This window comes from Nerophis lumbriciformis, linkage group LG30 (assembly GCF_033978685.3).
Source record: "Nerophis lumbriciformis linkage group LG30, RoL_Nlum_v2.1, whole genome shotgun sequence".
In the NCBI taxonomy this organism is placed as follows: domain Eukaryota; kingdom Metazoa; phylum Chordata; class Actinopteri; order Syngnathiformes; family Syngnathidae; genus Nerophis; species Nerophis lumbriciformis.
In genome coordinates this window covers 18,489,182-18,502,132 of record NC_084577.2, presented here as the reverse complement: position 1 = coordinate 18,502,132, position 12,951 = coordinate 18,489,182, and the positions used below count along the sequence as shown (strand labels likewise).

Sequence of the window (12,951 nt, the reverse complement as noted above, 5' to 3'; positions counted from 1 at the left end):
ACAATCGCCATTTTATTGTCAAAATGTCATCTGGGAACGTTTTTAAACATTTAACTTGAGTTCATGTCATTTATTTATCTAAAGTTCTTTCAGGCTGTATTTTGGAGTGAAATTTGTCTCCTCACTCATTTTTGTATTGACGTGATCCCTGACCGCATAGCGGTTAAAGTAAAAGAACTGGTCGAAATCAAGATTAATGCGATAATTTTTTGTGATTAATCATGAGTTAACTCTTTTTTTTTGATAGCCCAAATTATCACATTTCTTTTGATTATTATCGACTTAGGGTGAATGTGAGGTTTATGGGATGTTTTGGGGGAGAAAAAAATAATACATATTTGTCTACCACAAAAAAAATAGTTAACAATTTTTTTTAACTTTCTTCGGCAAATTAGTTGATCTTTGGTACAAAAAAAGAGACTAAAATAATTATTTCTGACAAAAATTCAGCTAAGTTGTGGGGATCTACTGTTTTTAAACACATAACATAAAAACATAATAATTAGGGCTGTCAAATGATAATTTTTTTAAAATCAGATTAATCGTCAGATTTAAATTTAAATCATTATTAATCGCAGGTAATACTCTCTTGCCTAATTAAAATTTGGTGAAGAAAAGACCCCCGTAAGTACACAATTACAATTTTATTGTCAGAATGTCACCCAGGGACGTTTTTAAACATTTTACTCCAATGCATTTCCTTTTTTGCCCAAAACTTGGTAACAGTTTTAGCTAATATTCTTTCAGGGTGCATTTTGGAGTCTCCTCACTCGTCTTTGTGTACTCTTGTATGCATTGATGTGTTCACTGAGGTAAAAAAGCTTATACGGTCAAAATAAATTGCATGATTAATTTAAGTGTGCTCAGGATTAATGTGATAATTTTTTGGTGATTAATCACCTGAGTTAGTTTAACTCTCTGTTTGACAGCCCTATTTTTTTGGTTTGATTGAGTGGAATGGTCCTTTCATTAAATTAGAAAAAAAGGCTCTGGAAATTAAGCAGTTTGCACCTTTTTAAAGGGTATTTGGGACAATTAATTATCCACGGGCCACAGTATCTTTTAACACATCTTCATTAACGCAAGTGGCTGATTAATTTGCTTACTTATTGGATTTTTGTTAGTCGGACAAGCTGCTAATCACAGTCTACAGGTCAGCACATTGTTGTTTAAGGAGACTTCGGATGAACTTCTTCAGTTCTTTGTCACTTTTAGTCCAGCGCACCAGTCGGGTCAACACCAGCCTTCCCTCCTCCGCCCGAGCCAGGGCCAAGTACCATCCACCCTGGGCCACGTTCAGCTTCTTATCCACGGGCTCCGCTTCCTCGAATGGATCTTTTTTGTCTGCCGAGTCCAAGCCGGGGCACGCGCAAGTGCCTCCTTCCTGCAGCCACAAAGCATTGTGGGCCATCGCACCTCCGATTCCCTCCGCCCTCTCGGCACCTCCCCCTGCCCATCTCAGGATGCGGCTTCGGGCCAAAGGCACCAGCTGGAAGTCCCCTCCCACCGTCGACACACTGCCCAGACGCATCTTGAATGCTGCCACAGAGACAAAACTGGTGACGTGTGACTTCAGACACGTGCTGGAGCAGAAACAAAGGACACGTTTGATTTGCTCGTTAAAGCATCTCCGTCCTCACCATATGGACTTGGACAGAAGTTGTCCTGGATGTCAGTCTCCCCCTCGGCCGCCAGACTGCAGGCATCACAAATGACACTTCCTGGGTATTGAAAGGAAGAGTTTAGATGTCTGCGTCTGCAAAGGCGTAATGAGATAGAACTCTGAAAACGAGGTGACCATCGGGAGGTGATTTGAAGGAGGTATTTGAGGTTAAATGTCACAATAGTTTACACAAATCAAGCTAAACCACAAACCGTCAATGGAGAACTGCACTGAGGTGATTCAAAACATCAAAAATAGGGGTGTCCCAAAACATATTTTTCTACTTGCAATTGACTATTGGCCGACACTGGTATTCATCCGATATTATACAAGCAGGAATCATTATACATACTTTTATTATTTTGTACTGTGGAATGCTAGAAAAGGCTTGATCAAGTGAAATTAGTCAAACAGAGAACATAGGTAGGTATGACAAACACTAACCTACTTATTGTCAGATGTGGGTAGAATAGCCAGAAATTGTACTCAAGTAAGAATACTGTTACTTTAGAGATTTATTACTCAAGTAAAAGTAAGGAGTAGTCACCCAAATATTTACTTGAGTAAAAGTAAAAAATATGTTGTGAAAAAACTACTCAAGTACTGAGTAACTGATGAGTAACATACACACTCATATTTATATATATATATATATATATATATATATATATATATATATATATATATATATACACATTGATATATACAGTATATAATGTATATGTATTTATTTTGCTGTTTTTGTTTACATGTTAAAGGTGTTTTAATGAATATACATGCATGTTTAACATATAGATTCCTTTCTTTCATGAAGACAAGAATATAAGTTGGTGTATTACCTGATTCTGATGACTTGCGTTGATTGTAATCAGACAGTAGTGATGATAACGTCCACGTTTTCAAATGGAGGAGAAGAAAAGTTCCTCCTTTCTGTCTAATACCACATGAAAGTGGTGGGTTTTGGGCATCTTATTTGTCCAGCTTCCATATTCGTTTTTATACACTTTACAAGAAATATATTGGCGTCAAACTCCGTAGCTTGCTAGCTTGTTTGCGCTGGCTTTCGGAGACTCTTGTTTTGAAAGCGCAGGCGCGATGGAGCGGCACTTTTATTGTGAAGACAGGAACGTCCTCATGTGCGGTCAGTCTTTAGGCTTTTGACGGGATGTACGGTTGAAATAAAAAAGTATATTTTTTCCTTCACACTTTTGATTGATTGATTGGAACTTTTATTATTAGATTGCACAGTACAGTACACATTCCGTACAATTGACCACTAAATGGTAACACCCCAATAAGTTTTTCAACTTGTTTAAGTCAGGTCATGTGACCACCTGGCTCTGTTTGATTGGTCCAACATCACCAGTGACTGCATCTGATTGGTGGAACGAAGTGAAACGTCACCAGTAAGGCAGGCACTTTGAAGGTCTGTCTGACAGACCAAAACAAACAAAGCGTGCATTAACAGATCGATAAAAATTAGTAGCGAGTAGCGAGCTGAATGTAGATAAAAGTAGCGGAGTAAAAGTAGCGTTCCTTCTCTATAAATATACTTAAGTAAAAGTAAAAGTATGTTGCATTAAAACTACTCTTAGAAGTACAATTTATCCCAAAAGTTACTCAAGTAGATGTAACGGAGTAAATGTAGCACGTTACTACCCACCTCTACTTATTGTTATCTGTCTGGACCAGGCCTGGGCAATTATTTTGACTCAGGGGTCCAAATTTATAGAAAAAATGTGTCTCGGGGCCGGTATATCTATTTTTAGGAACACTACTACAAAACCTCACAATAATGTCTGATTGAATGCTAAAAACGTTATTACAGACCGCCTTAAACGGAATGGAATTTGACCTTTTTTGACTGAATGAGACACCCAAAATGTACATGAAAATAAAGAATGTGGGATTTACAATATTAACTATGAACGATAAAACACTGAATATTGACAACATATGAATGTTACATCCCCTCTCGATCGACATATTTTACAATCAAGCGAAACGCAACAAAAATGCAACATACACAGCGAAATATGAACGCGAAGGATAAAAAACCCCCACCTACTATCTGATATATCACTAAGCTTTAGAACTTTGTTGTAAAAATCTCCTTCCGCGTCTGTCCCTGACACCCGCATTGCAGGCTGGCCGCTCTGGAAACACTCTGTGGAAACGCTCCCCACATACACTGCTTGGTGCCTCGTCTTAGCTGCTGTGACTTAGATTACCATAGTAACTAGTATATCATGCAAAAGCGTATATTCCGACCATTGAAATACTTGGTATAGTTCAAGCCTTACAGTCATTTGAAAACATCACTGCACATCATAATGGCAGCTATAGTTTCCATCTTAAAGAGCTAAAAAAATTATTTGGGAATGTCCGGCAGGCCAGATTGAAAAGCTGAACGGGCCACACACGGGCCTTAATTTGCTCAGGTCTGGTCTGGACTGAAATGGAGTGGTACCGTGTTCTTTGGACTATAACGGGCACTTAAAATCATTTCATTTTCTAAAAAAATCCACAGTGTGCCTTACATATGTATTAATTCTGGTTGTGCTTACTGTGGTTGTGGTACATGGTGTAATGGTAAGTGTGACCAGTAGATGGCAGTCACACATAAGAGATACATGTGGACTGCAGGTCGACGCCTGTTCAATAAATGACGCTAGCAAGTACCGGTAAGGAAGCAACACCAAAACTTGGTTGTTTCATCGAGAGTATAGAACATTACAAACACTGCTCAAAAAATGTGTCAAAATAATTTGGTACGACTTTGGTAAGCTACGAAGCCGCACCGCTTAATGGAGGGCGGAGCATTATGACTACTGTAGTCAGATGTACTGTGCTTCAACATGCGAGTATTATGGTGTGTGTAAGGACCCCAAAATGGCACCTATTAGGAAACACTAACCTACTTATTAATAACTGTCTGGACTGTACTTATTCTGTCTTTAAGTTCAAATGGAGTGGTACCGTATTCTTTGGACTATAACGCGCACTTAAAATCATTTCATTTTCTAAAAAAATCCACATATGTATTAATTCTGGTTGTGCTTACTGTGGTTGTGGTACATGGTGTAATGGTAAGTGTGACAAGTCGATGGCAGTCACACATAAGAGGTACGTGTGGACTGCAGGTTGACGCCTGTTAAATAAATGACGCTAGCAAGTACCGGTAAGGAAGAAACACCAAAACTTGGTTGTTTCATCGAGAGTATAGAACATTACACTCAGTGCTCAAAAATCTGTCAAAATAATTTGAAGCCTCACCGCTTAATGGAGGGCGGAGCATTACGGCTACTGTAGTCAGACGTACTGTGCTTCAACATGCGAGTATTATTATGGAGTGTGTAAGGACCCCAAAATGGCACCTACACTCTTAGAAATAAGGGTTCTAAAAGGGTTCTTCTACAAGGGCTGAGGTTCTAACTGGAACCATTTGCTTCTGAAAAACCCTTTCCCGAAGAAAGGGTTTTTCAAGGGTTCTTGGTAACGCTAATGGTTCCAGTAAGAACCATTTTGATCCAGAGAACCCTTTAAAACCCCTTTTCTGAATAATTGGTTTTAAAAGGGTTCTCACTAACACTAAGGGTTCCAGTAAGAACTATTTTGATCCAGAGAACCGTTTTTGGAAGAAAGAGTTCTCAGGGATTGTTGAAAGCATGGGCAAGATCCTGTGTCACCAGGGACATACTTCCTGATAACATTTGCCAATAATGGTGCCTATCTTTAAATAAATGTTTTTCTCATTAAAATGTTTTGAATGTTTGTTCAATGTCAACATGATAAATGACCACAATATAATATGAACTAAACTGATCTGTAGAATATAATATGGTTCTTTATAGAACCCTCAGAAGACAAGACGGTTATCGGTGAAAACCTTTGAAAAGGGATGTTTTTAGAACCCCCTGTGTCAGGTCTAGATGAAACCCTTGAAACATGAAAGAGTTCTTTGTGGAACTCCCTGTGTGGGTTCTAGATGAAACCCTTGAAACATGAAAGGGTTCTTAGTGGAACTCCCTGCATGGGTTCTGGATGAAACCCTTGACAAACGAAAGGGTTCTTAGTGGAACTCCCTGTGTGGGTTCTAGATGAAACCCTTGAAATACGAAAGGGTTCTTAGTGGAACTCCCTGTGTGAGTTCTAGATGAAACCCTTGAAATACGAAAGGGTTCTTAGTGGAACTCCCTGTGTGGGTTCTAGATGAAACCCTTGAAACATGAAAGGGTTCTTAGTGGAACTCCCTGTGTGGGTTCTTTGTAGAACCTCTCATGGGGGGTTCTGGGTGGAACCTTACACACACAGTTCTAGGTAGAACCCTCCAAAAGGGTTCCAGGTGGAACCTTTATAAAAAGGTTCTACCTGGAGCCAAAAAGGGTTCTCCTATGAGGACGAGCCGAAGAACCTTATATGGTTCTACTTAGCACTTTTATTTCTAAGAGTGTATTAGGAAACACTCACCTACTTATTATTAACTGTCTGGACTGTACTTATGCTGTCTTTAAGTTGAAATGGAGTGGTACCGTATTTTTGGACTATAAGGCGCACTTAAAATCATTTAATTTTCAAAAAAAATCCACAGTGCATGTTATATATGTATTAATTCTGGTTGTGCTTACTGTGGTTGTGGTACATGGTGTAATGGTAAGTGTGACCAGTAGACCAAGATATATGTGTGGACTGCAGGTTGACGCCTGTTCAATAAATGAGGCTAACAAGTACCGGTAAGGAAGCAACACCCAAACGTTGTTGTTTCATTGAGAATATAGAACATTACACACAGCGCTCAAAAATCTGTAAAAATAATTTGGTACAACTTTGATAAGCTACGAAGCCGCACCGCTTAATGGAGGCCGGTGCATTTCGGCTACTGTAGTCAGATGTACTGTGCTTCAACATGCGAGTATTATTATGGTGTGTGTAAGGACCCCAAAATGACACCAATTAGGAGACATTATCTGGTGTTTTGTTTCACCATATTATGCAAAACCAACTCTTCTTACCTATTGGTACCTGCTGTCGTGTATTTGGGATCTGCATAAGTCCCGAAAAATGTATGCGCGTCCGCCATTGTAGTCAGCGCCAAAGTCCATAAAGCTCTTTCTTTTTCTCTATCCTCTTGTTGTAGGGCATTCGAAAAAACTCTTCCACCGGTCTTTCTTTGCATCCGACCTGCATCCTCCCTGATATATTCTTGGTAGTAGCGTCATGTTCGTAGCACAATCCAAGATAATTTCTTCATGCTGTCTATTTAACATCAACATAGCCATTAGAGATGTAATATTTGTAATATGTACCAATATTACAGCAGACATAACTTAAAACAAGTTGTAAGGATCTGCAGATGGCTAGGGTGACGTCATATATCAACATACTTGCCAACCCTCCCGGATTTTCCGGGAGACTCCCGAAATTCAGCGCCTCTCCCGAAAACCTCCCGGGACAAATTTTCTCCCGAAAATCTCCCGAAATTCAGGCGGACTCAGGTCCTTGAGGACCTGAGTCCGCTTACCCACAATATAACCAGCATACCTGCCCAATCACGTCATAACTGTAGAATGGTGGAGGGCGAGTTCTTAGTTTCTTATGTGGGTTTATTGTTAGGCAGTTTCATTAACCTCCCAGCGCGGCAACAACACACAACAACAGCAGTCACGTTTTTGTATACCATAAAGCAGTTCGTCTGCAGTAAACAGCAATGTTGTGACACTCTTAAACAGGACAATACTGCCATCTAGTGCATTTGATGAAAGCACTTTTGTGCGTGCCACACATCAATGAGAGGGTGTTCAGCATGGTTAGAAAAATAGTGACAGAGAATAGAACAAGGATGGACAATTCAACCCTTAACTCAACAATGAGTAGATGAGTGTTATGTGTGTGTATATGTGTAAATAAATGAACACTGAAATTCAAGTATTTATTTTTTATGTATATATATATATATATATATATATATATATATATATATATATAGCTAGAATTCACTGAACGTCAAGTATTTGTTATATATATATATATATATATATATATATATATATATATATATATATATATATATATATATATATATGAAATACTTGACTTGGTGAATTCTAGCTGTAAATATACTCCTCCCCTTTTAGCCACGCCCCCAACCACGCCCCCGACCACCCCGCCCACGCCCACCCCCCACCTCCCGAAATCGGAGGTCTCAAGGTTGGCAAGTATGTATATCAACCAAAAAAGGAATTAATTTAACTACGCTAAAATGAAAAAAGCGCCCCCCAGTGTACGGGAGTCATGACCAATCGTAGCATTAGAGAAAGTGCATGGACACTTGGACTTCACATATAGGTGTGAAAACACACAAAAAACTAACAATTTGAGAAATCAGACTAATTTAGTGCATGGAAACATAGTGAGTGAGGGCCACATCACAGTTATGGCTGCCTTCAGAGGGCCACATGTAACAGTAAATATATACGAATATAATATTAATATTACTAATTCACAATTGCCTGTGCATTTGATTATTACATTTTGATGAATAACTTGCTTAAAAATTATAGGTCAAGGAGACAAGCAGATATTTAAGTATTTAGTTTTAGTTTTTATAGAAAAAAATGTAATACAGTATATACCTGTGCTGCAGCATACCATGTTTACCTTTTGTAAATGACTAAAATAGAAGAAAAGGCCGACTTTGTGTGCTTATTGGAGGACATTTAGATGTTAACTGGCTGCAGGACTGCTTGTATAGAATATTTTACATGCAACCCGATACAATCTGGTACTTGTTTTTTTGTTTTTTTTCCGATATCGGTTTGGGACGCCCCTAATTAGAAACAGCCCTCACAGTATGATGCAGTGAAGTTCCCCACCACAGCAAACTACAACTACAACATGAAGTTCTCATTATTGAAGTGCTGTTTTCTGTGTGTCTTTTGGCATTTGTAGCATGTTTCTTTTGATTAGTTTTATGGCGTTTGTGTGTTTTTTTTAATCCTGTCTGCATTCATAGCTTTTGGACGTGGCTGCACGCCCTAACTAAATGGGTTGTAATTACCTATAAATAAGGAGAGAAGGAAAAAAAAGACTGCAATAGTCATTCCCGATAACAGAAATAGACAACGCCAGTCCGTGGTTCTCGAACTTTACCACCAAGTACTACTTCAGAAAAAACTTGGCTCTCCAAGTACCACCGTAATGATCAACATTAAAATGCAGTAGCGTAGTAGGCCTAAGTTTTCATTAAAAACAAGGCAGTGGTTTTATTTAACAAGTATATTTAATATTTTGGCCACTGTAATATTACACACAGTTTGAACAGTAACACTGTTTGAATATAAGAGAGTAAAATACTGTGCTTTAATTAAATGATACCACTAGATCAGGGGTGTTGAACTAATTTTAGCTCAGGGGCCGCATGGAGGAAAATCTGTGCACACGCCGGCCGGACTATTAAAATCATGGCATTAAAACAAAAAAATAAAAACAACTTTAGATTGTTTTTTTGTCTTACTTTGGCTAAAAATAGACATTATGAAAAAATATTACAATAAAAATATAGAAAAAAATACCGGCAGCAGTAAAGTTTAGATGCATGAAGGATACTTGGGTTATACTTGTATAGCGCTTTCCTACCTTCAAGGTACTCAAAGCGCTTTGACAGTATTTGAAGGAAAGAAGAAAGTGAATGAATGTTTATAACTGAATACATTTACATATGTATAAACATTTGTTTTCTTTTGTACTATTTTTTAAATGAATTAAGTAACGTTTATGACAACTTTTTTCCAAAACACAATAAAGAACAGTGGTGTCAAACTTACGGCACGAACAGGTTTTATCCGGCCCGCGGGATGAATTTGCCAAGTATAAAAATGAGCCGAAATGTTTTAATGAAAGAAACTGCTGGTCTAAATGTGTCCACTAGATGTCGCAATAGCAATTCTTTGTATCTTTGTAGATTATGCTACATATGTAAAAAAAAAAACAACAACACATGATGTTAGTGCACCAGTCGAGGAAAATGAGCAAACTACATAAATGACATCCTGTAATTTGATTTTGATATTTTTTTTTATCTTGATAGATTGAAAATTAACACCAATGAGTTGACTTGATGAACATTATCACATAATTTACTCAGAAAGTATAAATAACGACAAATAAAGATATAATACTATTAACCGCAACATGTAAGTGTAAAAAAAAAAAACAACAACATTATGATTTGTACAATTTCAGCATATGCTTGTTCTATTTTTAAACAAAGATAACAATCTGAAGTTGTCTTTATTTTTAAGTTATCGCACCGGGATTTTACCAGTCCGGCCCACTTGGGAGTAGATTTTTTCTCCATGTAGCCCCCCCATCTAAAATGAGTTTGACACCCCTGATATAGAATGTGAGCTATAACAGGATACATACATACATGTATCATTTGTTTTCAAAACGGTTACAAAAAAGTGGGACCCCAGAATTTTACTGTGGGACCCCATTTTTATGACTTGATGGGGTCCCTGGTAGTGGTACCCCCATTTTGAAAATACCTAGCGCCAACACTGATGGAGTATTGGTGCGTGCAAAACAGCAACAGGCGGCTGTGGCCTGCGGGCCGGTTCTAATACTAATCAAATATCCTCCCAGGGGCCATAGATCATTCATTAATTTTTGTTAATGAATTAAGAAACGTTTATGACAACTTTTTTCCAAAACACAATATAGAATGTGAGATATAACAGAATAATACATACATGTATCATTTGTTTTCAAAACGGTTACAAAAAAGTGGGACACCAAAAATTTACTCTGGGACCCCATTTTGAAAATTCCTAGCACCATAGAGGGGGGACCATAGATAATTTATTCGGGCCTTGAATTTGACACCCCTGCTTTAGATCCATGAAGGAAATAAGAAAGTGGAATGGATGTTTATAACTGAATACATTTACATATGAATACTTTTTTTTTTTTGTACAATTTTTTTAATGAATTAAGTTAACATTTATGACATCTTTTTTCCAAAACACAATATAGAATGTGAGATATAACAGGATAATACATACTATTATTATTATTATTATTATTTGTTTTCAAAACGGTTACAAAAAAGTGGGACCCAAAACATTTACTGTGGGACCCCATTTTTATGACTTGATGGGGACCCCATTTTGAAAATTCCTAGCGTCAACACTGATGGAGTATTGGTGCGTGCAAAACAGCAGCAGGCGACTGTGGCCTGCGGGCCGGTCCTAATACTAATCAAATATCATCACGGGGGCCATAGATAATTCATAAACTTTTTTTAATGAATCAAGTAACGTTTATGACATCTTTTTTCCAAAACATAATATAGAATGTGAGATATAACAGGATACATACATACATTTATAATTTGTTTTCACAACGGTTACAAAAAAGTGGGACCCCAAAAATGTACTATGGGACCCCATTTTTATGACTTGATGGGGCCCCTGTGACCCCCATTTTGAAAATTCCTAGAACCAACACTGATGGAGTATTGGTGCATGCAAAACAGCAGCAGACGGCTGTGGCCTGCGGGCCGGTTCTAATACTAATGAAATATCATCCCGGGGACCATAGATAATTTATTCGGGCCTTGAATTTGACACCCCTGCTTTAGATCCATGAAGGAAAGAAGAAAGTGAATGAATTTTTATAACTAAATTAATTTACATAATTTTTTCTTTTGTATTATTTTTTTAAATGAATTAAGTAACGTTTATGACATATTTTTTCCAAAATACAATATAGAATGTGAGATATAACAGGATAATACATACTATGATTATTATTATTTGTTTTCAAAACGGTTACAAAAAAGTGGGACCCCAAACATTTACTGTGGGACCCCATTTTTATGACTTGATGGGGTCCCTGGGACCCCATTTTTATGACTTGATGGGAACCCCATTTTGAAAATTCTTAGCGCCAACACTGATGGAGTGTTGGTGCGTGCAAAACAGCAGCAGGCGGCTGTGGCCTGCGGGCCAGTTCTAATACTAATCAAATATCATCCCGGGGGCCACAGATCATTCATTCGTGGGCCGGTTCTGGCCCGCGGGCCTTGACCTGGACACCCCTGCACTGGATGGATCCCGTATACCAAAGTTTCAGAATCACTGAACTAAGCTTTCAAAACAAATTAAAGGGACCCTTAATTTGACCTCTTACCTTTATGCGCCTCCTCGCGGGTGACCTCCTCCGCCGTCCGCGCGTCCTGGTCCCCGCTAGGAGGGATGCAGAGTTGCGTCCCGCGGGGGAAGCGGCTGCAGTTGAACATTTCCGGCCACGGGAAGCCAAAAGCGCTCATGACGGGCACGCAGTGGTCCCGCACGGCCTCGCAGAGGCTCCTGCAGGGACTCACCGGGCCGCTGTAGTCGGGCACGCACACCGGGGCGAACAAGGAGCAGAGGAACTTCTTGGTGTCGCGGTGACACAGCTTGGAGATGAGCGGCAGCCAGGCGGCCGACTGCTGCTGGGCTTCCCGCAAGGAGTCGTGACCCAGCAGGTTGGGGAGCCTCATGTGCCGGTAACCGATACCGTGGCACAGGGACAGGGTGCTCGGTACGGGCTTGCACACCGAGCGCACCGACGAGCTGAAGCCGACGTGCGCTGGAGGTAAAGACGCGGACGCAAAAGATGCTTCCAGCGTCAAAACGAAGAAGAAGACGACTCTCATGGTTGTTGCTTTTGTGGTGCGGCTCCAACTGTGGATCCTCGCGGAGACGTCTGCTCTGTCCCCCGCAATCAGTGGGCGCCCACTAAACGTGGGTGTGGAGGAGAAGGCAGAGAAGGCTGTTAATCACCCCCCCCCCGGACCCCCGCCCAGAAATCCGGCGAGCCCTGCAGCCATCATGTCTGCAACTCAGCCGTGATGCGTTCAGGCTGCCATTAAAGCTGGGAAACAATATTTACTCAACGATGGGGAAGAAAGAAAAAGACAGAAGGCAGAGGAAAGTGTTTGGTAATGTCTTTTGTGTGCTTAAATACACACGTTTTTTAGAGCCTGGGACGGGTTTCGAACCTGGTTCTCGTGAATTTAGACCAGGGGTGTTCCACATTTTTCCACTGAGAGCCGCACAGTGGAAAACTTAGATGGAATAGAAAGTACTTTTATTGCAGTGTTTTTCAACCTTTTTTGAACCAAGGCACATTTTTTTGCGTTGAAAAACCCCCACCAGCAGAAATCATTAAAAAAACGAAACTCAGTTGACAGTAAAAAGTCGTTGTCGCAATTGTTGGATATGACTTTAAACCATAACCATACT

At 39.5% G+C, this 12,951-nt stretch overlaps 1 protein-coding gene across 1 annotated transcript; it reads right to left on the bottom strand.

Moving 5' to 3' along the window:
- Window positions 1–471: 471 nt before the first annotated feature.
- sfrp2l (secreted frizzled-related protein 2 like) lies at window positions 472–12,400 on the bottom strand. Its single transcript, XM_061925963.1, has 3 exons — window positions 11,855–12,400; window positions 1,641–1,721; window positions 472–1,539 (listed from the first exon to the last, which is right to left on the bottom strand). Exons 1-3 carry the CDS (start codon window positions 12,360–12,362, stop codon window positions 1,148–1,150), a joined length of 981 nt encoding a protein of 326 aa, XP_061781947.1. The 5' UTR covers window positions 12,363–12,400; the 3' UTR covers window positions 472–1,147.
- Between the last annotated feature and the right edge of the window lie 551 nt (window positions 12,401–12,951).